The 12,983-nt window shown below is 57.1% G+C and overlaps 1 protein-coding gene across 1 annotated transcript in view; it reads left to right on the top strand.

Moving 5' to 3' along the window:
* The window catches only part of INTS3 (integrator complex subunit 3), a 42,274-nt gene that overhangs the window by 13,874 nt on the left and 15,417 nt on the right, over positions 1–12,983 (top strand). The window contains exons 7-14 of the mRNA XM_037370812.1: positions 3,394–3,538; positions 4,484–4,613; positions 7,511–7,608; positions 8,327–8,518; positions 9,405–9,492; positions 10,063–10,142; positions 12,123–12,214; positions 12,806–12,912. Coding sequence (XP_037226709.1) covers positions 3,394–3,538; positions 4,484–4,613; positions 7,511–7,608; positions 8,327–8,518; positions 9,405–9,492; positions 10,063–10,142; positions 12,123–12,214; positions 12,806–12,912 — 932 coding nt within the window. The remainder of the gene's footprint in view (positions 1–3,393; positions 3,539–4,483; positions 4,614–7,510; positions 7,609–8,326; positions 8,519–9,404; positions 9,493–10,062; positions 10,143–12,122; positions 12,215–12,805; positions 12,913–12,983) is intronic.

The raw sequence follows: 12,983 nt of genomic DNA, 5'->3' as shown, positions 1-12,983 counted from the left end.
CTTATTACGGCGGTTAACAATCAAGTTGTTAAAGCATTTATTTGGCCGCAGCTTAACAGTCCTAGTGATTTTTATTCCGGGAATAGCTGTGTGGGTGTGTGCTGCTGCGAGTGCCATCTAGTGCCCTACTGTGCCTGGGAAGGAGAGACCCCCCAAGATCTTCTGGGCTTGGCCAACCTTTGGATCGTGGCTGTATTTCCCCTAAGCTCAACTCTTCTGTTCCCAACCCTATTTAAGCCCCTACCAGCTCTTGATGTGGTCTTCTCTGTGTGCTGGTACTACTTGCTGCTGCCACTCTACACCTTGGAGCATCTTGGAAGTGCTCCTCATCTCGCCAAAGCTCTTGTCTGGCAAGGAAATCACTGCAAACCGCTGGACTGTGGGAGAGCGAGCGGCTTCTCCAGGGTGATCCAAAGCCACATCTGGCCGTGGGTCTGCAGGAGAGAGCTCCGTGCAGTGAGTAACAGCTGAGCTCTGTCACTCGAGAGGAGTTTGTTGGAGGAGCAGATGTGGGAGGAGAAGACTCTGCTCCTGTCGAAGGTACTGCTGGAGCGTCAACGCTCCGTGTTGTAGCGGCACAGGAGCTGCCTGAGCACAGGGAGAGCCGAGGGCTGGAAGTGGAGCCCCAGGGAGAACCTGCAGCTCTTTGCTGGGATTTATGTGCTTTGATTAGGGGCAAGCCAGAGCTTTAATTAAAGCCACGCATGTGAGGATCTGGTGCCACATTCAGAGTGTTGAGTGCTTGATTTAATTAAAAACAGTGATAGCAAAGCTGCTTCTCAAGCACTGCCCGCCTTGCAGCAGAGGAAAGTCCGCTGCCTCTCAAAACCCGGGTGTTAATTTAGCTTCTTGCTGCTAATGGCGGCGCGGATGCGATGCTTCCTCCGAGCGTTTTCGTTTTCACTGCCTGTTGGATCAATGAATCCTGTTGCCGTGGGTGGCTTTTGCCCTGCTTTGATGGCATTTTTATTTTCTGCACAGCCCTCACTGGGAAAGGGGGAGCTGCTGACCTGCCAGCCCCCCGGGATCCCAGCCTTAATTACTCCCACATCCTCCCGAAGGTAACCTCCGCTCAGCGCCGTCCGACTAATTAACCTGCTCCTAGCATCCAGCTAGACGCAGGGAGAAAAGCCTGGGAAAGCAAACGCTTGTCACGGCTTCCCAGGCTCCCTCCCCACCATGATTTAGGGCAGCTGACTCATTTGCCACTGGGCCAGTGTCTCTTCAGGTGGCCACGGTGTTACAGCTGCGGCACGCAGCGGCGCTTCCATAGGACCTGCTGATTTCCAGCTGGCTGAGCCCAGGGATGCTGGGGGTGATCAATCACGCTGGAGGCACCGAGTCGGCCTGGGCTGTTCTTGGCATCCAGCACAAATAACCAAGCTTACGAGGTCCTTTTTTATGGACTGAGAATATTTATTGTTGGGCTTAGATAAGGGAGGTTGAGAACGCGGCACACCCAGCAGACAGGGCGGCACAGGCAGGAGACAGCGGCGGAGCGGCTGATGGAAACGCTGGGGGCTGTGGTGCTCCGAGGGCGCGGGGCTGGAGCACCCACCCGCGCTCAGGACGCGGAGCCAGTTGGCTGAGAAATAAATATCTTTATTTATGGGTGAAGGGATGGAGTGCACCCTCAGTAAGTTTGCAGACAGTAGCGAGTTGGGCAGGAGTGTGGATGGGCTTGAGAGCAGGGGGTCTGCAGGGGGGTCTGGGCAGCTGGACCTGTGGGCTGAGGCCGGTTGTGTGAGGTGGGACAGGTCCAGCAACCCCCCACAGTGCCGCAGGCTGGGGCAGAGCAGCTGGGAAGCTGCCCGGTGGGAAATAACCTGGGGGGGGGCTGGCTGATGGCCGGCTGGGCAGGAGCCCCCAGTGTGCCCAGGTGGCCAGCAGCATCCTGGCTTGTAGCTGGAACAGCGTGGCCAGCAGGGCCAGGGCAGAGATCACCCCCCTGTAGTGGGCACTGGTGGGGCTGCACCTCGAGTGCTGCGTTCGGTTTTGGACCACTCGCTGCAGGAGGGATGCTGAGGGGCTGGAGCGTGTCCGGAGACGGGAACGGGGCTGGGGAGGGGGCTGGAGCACCAGACTGATGAGCAGCGGCTGAGGGAGCTGGGGGGGGTCAGCCTGGAGAGGAGGGGACTCAGGGGGGACCTGATGGCTCTCCACAACCACCTGAACGGTGGCTGGAGCGAGGTGGGGTCGGGCTCTTCTCCCAAGCAACAAGAGGAAACAGCCTCAAGTTGCACCAGGGGAAGTTTAGATTGGATGTTAGGAAAAAATTCTTCACAGTAAAGGTTATCAAGCACTGGAGCAGGCTGCCCAGGGAGGTGGTGCAGTCACCATCCCTGGGGGTGTCCAAAAAATGTGTAGATGTGGCACTTGGGGACATGGTTTAGCGGTGGGCTTGGTAGGGTTGGATTTGATGATCTTCAAGGTCTTTTCCAACCTAAAGGATTCTGTGATTCTATGAAATCCGCTTCCAGAAAGCCAGCCCTGGGTGCGGCCGCCCTGCGCTGACCAGAGGTCGGATGGACTCCTGCCGTGCCCGTGATGGAGCTGTCACGTCTGTCCCACCACAGATGTAGTTACACCCGCCCCCTCACCACTCTCACTAACGGTCGATCTCAAGCGCATCTGTTTTGCCCCAGTTGTTGCTATTTGGCGCTTCCAGCTTCCCGACAGACGTGACTGCTCTTTCCCTTCTGCCCCACGCACTGTTCTCTGCTCAAGCCAGGGCAGGAGCAGCAATTCTGCCCGCAGCGCTGCGGGAGCTGCTGCCAGCCCAGCACAGGGCTTGAGAGCTGCCCCGCTTTGTGACCTGCTGCTCACGATGCCACCGGCTTTGCTGGATTCATCCACTTGGCACGCTGACAGCCGGGGAGCGTGAAAACACCCCTTGCACGGGTGCGTGTGCGAGCATTTGGGGCCTGATCCTACGGGAAGGTCCTTCGTAGCTTGTCCTGGTGCGTTGTCTGATGCTGTTGTGGCTGTGGGGACCAGTGAAGAAGCTCCTGTGTGGTCAGTGGTAGCATCAAGGTCAAGTCTATTCATGGGGCAGTTGCCCCCGGTGCTCGCTCCTGAGCATTTCGTGGCTTGCAGTTGCCGATACCTGAGATGGTTGTCGCAGCGAATGTCTCTGTGGGCTTGGAAATTCACCCAGTGCCTCCCATGAACGCATCTGCCACCCTGCTAGAGAGCTTGGGGTGCGAGCACCCAGTCGGAGCTGGGAACGGTCCCTGGGTGAACACTGGGCTGGTGCAACAGGCTGGAGTCCCTGCCCTTGCTGTTTCCTTTGTGCCTCAGTTTCCTCTGTCCTGAGTCTGCGTGTTTATGTCGCTTCTGGCTGTGGCTCCCTTGCAGAGGTGGCTGAAGTTTTTTTATTTTCTTCTTTTGCAGAGAGTGGGTACTGAAGAGCAGCCTCTTGATAGCCATGGCGGTGTACACCTACCTCCGGCTCATCGTGGACCATCACGGCACGTCTCAGCTCCAGGTGCTTCGTCAAAAAGAGGTGGATTTCTGCATCTCCCTCCTCCGTGAACGGGTGAGCAAAGCAGGGGAGCAAGAGGATGACTGGGAAGAGAGACCTGCCTCTCTGGGGAGCCTGTGCCCGCGTGTGGTGGCGTTGCCTGTGTTCCTCGTGCAGCTGGGAGCGTGAGACGTGCTGGTTCCACGGAGTCACCTCCCAGTTGCTCTGTACAGGCAGCGATGTGTGGCTTGTCCTCAGGGCAGGCACTCTGGGTGGCTTTTGGAACCCATTTCCACCAGCTGTCCCCTCTGACTGCAGGCTGTAGAGGGAGGGTGGCCCTTCTGATTATTTTTTTTCAGTAAGGGGCTGCCTTATTTCAGTCTCTCTTATACAGGCCACAAGGGTTGAAACCGTTCCCTTGCTGCTGCTCTGGCACCCAAGCGCTTGTGGCTTATCATTGCTGCAAGAGCATCGGCTCCTCCCTCAGGGAGGCAGCCAGTGTCCTCACAGGCTTACAGAGAACACAGTAGCCACTTCAGGCCACTTTTTGGTCTGTATCATGCAGGAGAAGCTGCCAAAGCTGGGTGTGGGCAAGAAATTTCAGCATCCTAGCCCTGCGGGCCATGATGGCTCCGCAGCTCCCTGCCTGCTCTCCCCTTCCTCCTGGCTGGGCAGGAAGGACCAAGTGTTAAGTCTTAGCCTCGGAGACTGGCTGCAGTCCTGGAGAGAAAATGTCAGATTTATGGGCCGATTGTTTGCTTTACAAGAGAGGGAACATTTTAAAATAGCTGCTGACCTTCCCGCCTGTCACCCTGCCTCTCAGAACCTGCTAGCTTCAAAAGAGGGGCAGGCTGCCAGGGGCAGGAGTGTAGATATTGTACAAAGAGTGAATCATCTGGAGCTGGTGGTAAGGTTGAAGGACTGAGTGTTCCTCCCTTCCCCTCCTCCTGCCCCTCAGTGCCTTCCCCCTGCTCAGGAGCAGGTATGCAGTAAATGAGACTTTTCCTCTCCTTTCTCCAGTTCATGGACTGCTTCATGATCGGCCGGGACCTTGTGCGGTTGCTGCAAAACGTTGCAAGGATACCCGAGTTTGAGCAGCTCTGGAAGGACATCATCCACAACCCGCAGGTCCTCAGTGCACAGTTCACAGGTAGGCAGGGCCCCGACCGAGGGGGCAGCCGGCTCCGTGTGGGAGAGCCCCTGCCACGGACCTGCTAGCCACAGGCAACCCCCTCCTGCCCTCGCACGCCCGGGTGGCCAGGCTGCCCTGACTGCCGGCCCATTTCAGGGAGAGCTGGAGTGACTTGCCCAGCAGCCGTTTTTCATTCTGCGTTCCCTCTGGCCCAGGTCTCGGGACGGTGTTAGAGCGGACAGGCCCTGCTGAAGGAAAACACTGGGCGCCTGGGCTCCTTCCAGATGCTCTCTTAGAGAAGAGCATGCAGAGAGAACTGTAATTACACTGTGTGTTCCCACCTCCAGAGCCCCTCGTCACTAGAAGGAGATGCCTCCAAAACCAGCTTTCTGGCAGCTGCAGGGAGCTTAGGAATAGGGGCAGGGCCAGGACTGGTCTCCCGTGGTCAGCTCTGGTGCTTGGCAGCTTTTGCTGTTTTTTTTAAAATGCTGCAGAGGCCTCGGAGGCATCTGGGCTTTAAACCATCCTGAAAAACAGACACTGCAGGCTGCTGTCGTGATAGCTCCTGAGAACGCAGCTGGGCCACAACAAGGGTCATTAAATTATATTGCTTGTTCTGGACTTAACACTTCCATAATTGCAGTTGTTGCTTTTTTATTTAACTAACTGATTTATAAGCGGAGATGAAGCTGGAGCCCCAAGATATAAAGTGTTCGAGTCCTTCGGACTCTGCAGAAAAGAGCCTGATGAGGAGCTGTAAAGCAAGAAGTCCAGAAGATGCAGCAACAGACACTTTCTAAATGAGATTTTCTTTCTCCCAGTAGCCCTGCCCGCCTGGTGTGCCAAACACTCAGCTGTGGAGCTCTCTCTGCACAGTCTGGGTTAAAATAGACATGCTGGAGAGAGGGTTATATTTGTAATTTTTGTTAGTATAAATTATTCCCTTCTCTAAGGGCTGTCACATCATTATTTGTCTGCAGCAATTCTCGTATGTCTTTGGAAATGGGGCTTTAAAGTGTTCTCCCCCCACGCCCAGTGCCTGCTGTCCTCTCAGGGCCCATGTTAACGTCACGTTGAAGATCTCAGATACGCTCACAGTGCATCATTTGATTAAATGCTCCTTAAACTCTGCGATCTCTGGCTTCTCCCATCTCCAGAACCTCTCTCCTGTCGTTGCTGGTCTCTGCTGAGGGCTGCAGTTCCCCTCTCTGGGCTGGCAGCCTGCGGGGCTTGCGGAGGCAGAGGAGTCTTAGCCCTACACCTAAGGAAGGCTCGTGTATTGTATTTCCAGGGCTCAGCCCTGCCCCTTCCTGCAGCTGTACATTCACTAGAAGCATTTCTTAGCTCTGTCTGGGTCTCCCCAGCTGAGTGCTGAGCCGTCACGTCCACGTTCAAAGCATCCTGAGGCACCTAACAAACGTCCCTCTGGCTTCACTTGCTTCCCACACCAGTAGGGACAGCTGGTCAGAGTTATTTCCTGGTTTGCTGCCAATTTTAGCCAAATGACCCATCAAAACAACCCCTAAACTGGGGCTAACATCAGTGCTCCTGTTGTACTTTCTTCTGACAAGGTGCAGACTCCCCGTGGCTTTTGCCCTTTCTCCTTCGGTTCCCTTTTTCTTCCGTTTGCCACCACAACCAGCGGCCCGTGGTGCTGCCTGGTGGTTTGTAGCGGTGAGATGATGGCTCTGGGGGGCGAGGTGGGAGGACTCTGAGCAGAAGCCGGTCTGTCCAGGGGTGCCCTCCTTCATACTTGCTCATGCAGAACCTGGAAAGCCCCCTCCCCAAAACACTTTCCCCTGCAGTTGGTCCTAACGCTGCCGCTTTGCCCTCTCGCCTGCTGCTGCGAGCCTGTAGCAATGGCTCTGCAAGGTGGCTGTTACCTCCAGCAGCTGCCCCTCCGTGCGCTCTCGGGTTTGTGTCGCTCTGTAACCTCCAATCCGAGTCAGTCTTGCTGAGCTTCATGCTCCCGCGACCAGGGCCAGAGCCCAGCAGCACCAAGCACGGGGAAAAGCGCAGCAGGGGATGGCTCTGGGTGCAGGATTCGTCCTTCCCTCCGAGCAGCTGGGAGCTTTTAACAAGCCAGGTACTGCTGTGGCTCTCTTCCCCCACTGCGCAGCTCGCTCTGCCCTTTCTGAGCTCCACAGGAGCTGGTGTCCGTTCTGTCTGCTTTGAAGCTTCCCTCCTCCAGCCATCCCCCAGGTGTGATCCTCTGGCCGCATGGGCAGAAGGACAATTTCCAAACGGCGAGAGCGCAGAGCTGTCCCCCAGCTGCGTCATCGCTGCCCTGCAAACCCTTCAGGTCTTGTCCAGCAGCAGCAAAGCGTGTTCGCTCAGGTCATAAATTCCTCCTTTTTGCAACCATCTGGAAATGAGAGGGGCTTTTGCAGCCTCTCTCTTTCTCCTTCCCGTCCTCCCTTCTCTCCACGCGTGTGCATACGCAAGTTTTTGGTTCTGTCTGACCTTTGTTGTTACACCTGGGGGGCTTTTACTCCAGGGGAGGAATGGGACTGACGTGCTGGCACAGCCCAGGGTGAGCACTCTCTGTGCCAGCCCTGCTTTTTGGTACCCAGGTCGAGGGGTGGGAGATGGGGAACATGCTCTGCTGGTGGTTACAGCTTGAGACTTGGCATCTGTGCTTTCTTATTTCTCTTCCAGATCTTGTCGCTGTGCGTCCTCGCTCCCTTTCTCCAGGCTTTCCATCCTGGCATCCTCATTAGTGATCTCTGACAAAAGCTTGCTCCAAACAGGGGCTGGTTTAGACCTTTTCCAGCCAAAATCTTGATCCCTCTCCTGTAGTCTTGGAGAAATGGAGCTTAATGCTCCGAACTCAGCTGGCTGCAGGGGTTGGTCAATCCCTGCCTGGATCCCGTTCAGGCCGTGTGATGCAGACTGACCTCCCTGTCTCTCCCCAGGTGTCCTGCAGCTCCTCCAGTCAAGGACTTCTCGCAAATTCCTGGCCTGTCGCCTCACTCCCGACATGGAAACCAAGCTGCTCTTCATGACCTCACGGGTAACTCCCTCATGCTTGCCGGGGGTCCTGTGCCAGCAAGGGGGAGGAGGGCACGCATCCTTGCCCGGTCCACGGGGCACCAGTCCCGTTCCCATGCTGGCACTGGGCACAGGGAGGGAGGGCAGAGCACCAGTCTGGGCAAAGGGCAGAGCTTTACTGGTGCGAGTATTTGTTGCTTCTGGCATCTAAGGGCGACAGGAGGGGGAGAGGCTGATGTAGATGGGCCTGAGACATCCAGGGTATTCATTAAAAGACACAAAACAGCTTTGCAGGAGAACATTGCTCCTGGCTGGCCGCTCTCCAAGGCGAGCGTTTTCTCTGAATGGCCGCGCTGCGGTGGGTTATCGGAGCGCCGGCAACAGCAGCTGTACTCGAGAGAGGCCAGGAGCTGCGCAGCGGCAGCACCGGGGTTAGCTGTTATCTGCACTCACACAGCAGGCAGAGCTGCTTCCCCCTCCTCTGCCTCTGGCTGCTGGCAGGGGCTGCGCTGTGCCGCACGCGGGGCGTGTGGTCCCGTCCGCTCCCGGCGTGAGAGCGCGGCACAACAGCCTTTTGGCTTCCTCGGTCCCTCTGAAGATGCTGCCAGCACGAGGTTGATGGGGAGCAGGGCGTGAAGCAGAGCTGGCTGCAAGAAGCAGCTTAGAGGGCAGCAGGGCATGGTTCTAGCACCTTCCCCCAAGCCTTGGGCAAAACCTGCGTCTTTCGCTGTTGCCTTCAGGTCCGGTTCGGCCAGCAGAAGCGGTACCAGGACTGGTTTCAGCGGCAGTACCTGTCCACCCCGGACAGCCAGTCCCTGCGCTGCGACCTCATACGCTACATCTGCGGCGTGGTCCACCCCTCCAACGAGGTGCTCAGCTCTGACATCCTCCCGCGCTGGGCCATCATCGGGTGGCTGCTCACCACCTGCACAGTGAGTCCCGAGGGCCAGATCCGAAAGCGAGTCACGTAATCGCCCGGGATCTCTGTCCCTGGGGAGAAGGGGGTAACCTGCTGCTGCTGGAAGCTGTTGGGGAGGTTGGGATTCGGTATTTGCTGGCTGAGGTGAAGGAGGGAGTTGCAGAGCAGTGGTTAGGATGCTGGCCTTTGTTCTGTGCTCTGGATTTTAGTCCTGCTAAACTGCTGCGCGTTGGATCCTTTGGGATCTGTTTTCCCTGCATAAACTTCACCTTCTCACTTCCAGCTAGTCAAGCCCTTCGTTTCTGATTTATGCTTATGGCCCATCTGCAAGGCGGGGGGCCTCTGCTGTCCCAGTGCGGTGCGAGAAACTCCTCGTTATATCCTTGTCACCTCCCACCCTCTCCACCCAGCCTGCTGTCCCTTGTCCCACCCAGGACTGTGACCCACAGCACTTGCCAAGCAGAGCAGAAGCTGCCAAGGAAACGGCTGTTTCCGTGCCCACGAGCACGTGTAGCCGATCACACCAAGTGACGTGCAGGGTCCGGCTGTACGTGCTTCAGGGTCGTGCGTGATTCTGCACTTCATGGAGCGCGTGGCTTGTGATTCCCGATCTCAGGGCTGCCTTGGCCTCTGCTGCTCTGCCTGCTGCCCTGCCTGCTTTCAAAGCAGGCAGGTTTACTCAGGAATTTCCCACCCTCTCTGCAAACTCAGTCTGCGCAGCAGCAGCTGGTACCCAGCGGGGGGGTTTTGCCAGCTCTGCCCCCCTACCCTGCTGGTGGGAAGAGCATCACCGCCCCCCACCTCGCAATAGCAGGAGCCAGCACATCAGGCATGCAGAGGGATCGGGTGCTCAGCACTAGGTTCATTAGGCAACTTGTGGTTTTTTTTCTCTTCTCTAGTCCAACGTTGCTGCTTCAAATGCCAAACTGGCCCTATTCTATGATTGGCTCTTCTTCAACCCCGAGAAGGACAGCATCATGAATATAGGTACTCCATGGGGAGTCTTCCTCTGAATGGGCAGGGGTCAAAAAAGGGGTTAATGCTTTCCAGAGCTGGTAGAGGTAGGGGGATCTGGTGGGGAAAGCCCAACAGATCCATCTCCAAAGGGCATCAGTTCCTCCCCTGCCCTGAACTCCTGGGATTTGCTGGATTGCAGGAGAGCTGCTCTGCTGGAGCCACTTTTAACTGTAGTTTTTGTATCCGTGGTAGGAGCAGGCGTCTTCCTTGAGGTCAGTGGCTGCCCCAGAGCATCCCTCCCTGAGGGCAGGTGGGCTGCCTGCCTGTGGGGCTGTCCCGGGGCGCAGGAGCAAGGACCAGTACAGCTGGGGGCATTGCTGGGAGCTCCTGCCTGCAGGGAAGTTGGTTCTGGCCATTGTTTAAAGCCTAAGCATTATTTAGGAGCTGGATGAGGGCAAGGATTGTGTACAGCCCAAAAGAAGGGGGCTCCCTCTGTGACCGAGGGGCAGAAGGCTGGGTCTGCGGGAACTGGGGGGGGACACAGGGGACGTGGGCATCACGGTGGCTCTCAGCACAGGACTCCCTGCTCTCTCCTTCCAGAGCCTGCCATTCTGGTGATGCATCACTCCATGAAGCCTCACCCTGCCATCACCGCCACGCTGCTGGATTTCATGTGCCGGGTGAGCTGCCCCTCGCTCTCTGGGGAATGACCTGGCTGGCCAAATGAGTTGCATGACGCGGGTGGAGCGATGAGGGTTGTGAAAGCGACCGCTGGGGTCCATGCGGTCCCTGTGCCACCAGTGGGACAGAGAGGCCCTTCAGGAGTGACAATAGAGGACGCTGTAGAGGGAAACAGCCGTGGTCTTGTCTGCTTACACCAGCCATCAATGCAGAGGCGACGCTCCAAAGAGGCAGGTCGCTGTGTAAGCCTCGGGGGCTTCCTTTTAGCCCCCTGCGCCTGTCCGTGGTGCAGGGCGGTGGCAGTGTGCTGGCCAGGAGGTGCTCCCTTAGGGACTGCAGCCCTCCAGCTGTGCTCTCCTCCAAGCGCTCCCCACCGCCCGTCAGCGCTGCAGCAGCACGGTGGTGTCGGTCAGTGCTTCTCCTTCTCTGCCAAGACAGAAGCTGGGAGCAGCCAAGGGGTGAGCTGCACAGCCCGGCTCCCTGCGGGCTGCCCCTGCTCGGCACTGAGCAGTCGCCAAGGGCAGGAATGGTAGTGCAGGCTCAGGCAAGACGGATGCCTTCACTCCCCAGAGGGTTTTGAGGCAAAGGCCCATTGCCTTTCCACCCCACAGGAAGGGAATTTCATGAATCCCTGGAGCCAGTGATACTGGAACAGCAAAAGAGTGTCATCTTGCTGGCCATTCTTCAGAGCCAAAAAAGAAAAGAAAAAAAAAAAAAAACCCAACCCACAGACAAAACCAAAAAGCTGCTCACCCGTCTTTTTTTTTCTGCATTCCTCGGTACATCGTCTGGTGTGTTCTGCCCTGAGCCTCTTGATTGCGAAATAGCCGGCAGAGTCGCTCAGTATCTGCTGGCAGCCCTTTTAACCTCCCCTTACCTATGCTAAATCAAGGAGGGATTTTCCCCAGTTTCGTCAGGCATACTGCTGCAGATGCTCAGCCAGATTATTCTCCTCTTAAAACCATCCACCAGAGGCTTTGGTGAGTCCTCGCGGTCTCTCGATAAATCCAGGGCCGTTCCTGGAGGTCGGAGTGTTGTGCCCATGTGTCATTCATTAATGGGAATGCCACTGTGGGAAGGCTTGTAAGACTTCCCAGCTCTGCAAATAAATCCTTCCAGAATGATGAGCATTAGTAGGAAAAAGGCTTCTGAACTGTTCCCTTTAGTACCTAATGAAATGCTTGGCCCAGTGTCATCCCCCGAGGGCAAACAGCATCTCACTGCAGCAGGGGACGAGTCAGACCCACCATCTGCCTTTCAAAGGCTGGCTGTCCTTGGGCAGGGAGCAGGGCTGGTCCTGCCCCTGGGTCCTGCGGGAAGCAGTGCCAAGAGTTGCTGGTTCCAGTAATTTGGTCCCCGGGAGGGCAGATGGTGTTTCTTGGAAGCGGGGTCTTTCCGTGGCACGAGCTCTGGAAGAGCTGCGAGTTGCATCATGTTCCTCCCTCACGTCCAGCACACTCTGCGTGCTCCTGTCCCCAGGCTGCCCGTGTCCAAAAGCAGCTGCTGGCGGAGGAACTAGGTGGAAGGTTCCTGGAATGACCCACATTTCAGGGAGGAGTCCTCTCGCTCCCTCCAGAAGCAAAGGACTGCATGTGGACAGAGCTGAGTGTCGTTTAGGCTGCCCTTCTTGTATTCCCCCCACTCCTGCAGCCGCCGCTGCTGCTTGGAGCGTGGCCCTGGCAAGCCCCAGGGCTTCCCACGGCTCACGAGGCAGCATCTCTGTGTTTTTCTCATCCCTGGGAGATATTTGAGATGGAAAAGCCAGGAGCATGGGCTGGTCCCCCTTCTGTCCACCCTCCACGGGATGCTGCACTGGGAGAGCTCTCCTGCCCCTCGGTCAAGAGCGGCTGGGATGAGTCAAGGGTGACCCAAGAAGCTGGCCGATGGCCTTAGCTAGTCCTGTGTCCCGCCAGCTGGCCCGGACCCGGTGGCAGGCAGGAGGGTTCATGGCACTAACACGGTCGTTCTCCTCTTTTCAGATCATTCCCAACTTCTACCCGCCGCTGGAGGCTCACGTCCGGCAAGGCGTGTTCAACTCCCTCACCCACATTGTGGAAAAGCGAGTCCTGGCGTAAGACAGCCCTGAATTTTACTACATTTATACAGCTGCTGTGCACCCATTTTCCTGGGTCTCACCAGTCAAAAATGATCTCCAGGCTTTGTAAGAGCCGCGGAGGGCGTTTGTATTGTGTATGAACCATGGACGAAGCCATAGTTGGGTCTTTGTGGTGCTGACGCTTGTCCTGAGGGCTGTTCCTCGAGGCAAGGGAATGGGTGGGTGAAGAAAGCTGTAGCTTCAGAGGAATAGGAATGTCCCCAGCCCTTTTGGGTCCCCAGGCTGAATGGAGCAGCCTTGCTCCTGGTGCTCCAGCCTGCAGACAGCTCCAGCACCAGCCAGGTTCCCCCTCCCAGGAGCTAAAGCCACTTCTCCCCTCCCCGTGCACCTTCTGGTGGCACAAGGGGACACTGGTGGCGAAGGGAGGGGGCCTCAGCTGAGCTGCAGGACAGAACGTGGGACCTCGTAGCTTGTGGTCCTTAACAAACCAGAGCCCTGACGTAAGGGGGGGATCCCCTTGCACATCTGCTGGGGTGAAGTTACGCAGCAGAGCGCTGCAGCCCGGCTCTTTCTCATCCCTTTCCCTTCCTACCCCCCCCAACACAGACATCTGGCCCCTCTCTTCGACAACCCCAAGCTGGACAAAGAGCTCCGTGCCATGTTGAGGGAGAAATTCCCGGAGTTCTGCAGTTCGCCCTCACCCCCCATCGAAGGTAGGGAGCAGGGTGCGTGCGGAGGGAGCCCGTGGTGGGTGCTGCCTTCCCGGCGGTGGTGCTGGCGCTTT

This window comes from Falco rusticolus, chromosome 19, assembly GCF_015220075.1.
Source record: "Falco rusticolus isolate bFalRus1 chromosome 19, bFalRus1.pri, whole genome shotgun sequence".
Taxonomy (NCBI): Eukaryota; Metazoa; Chordata; class Aves; order Falconiformes; family Falconidae; genus Falco; species Falco rusticolus.
Note: the sequence above shows the minus strand (reverse complement) of the source record. Positions and strands in the feature narration are given on the sequence as shown.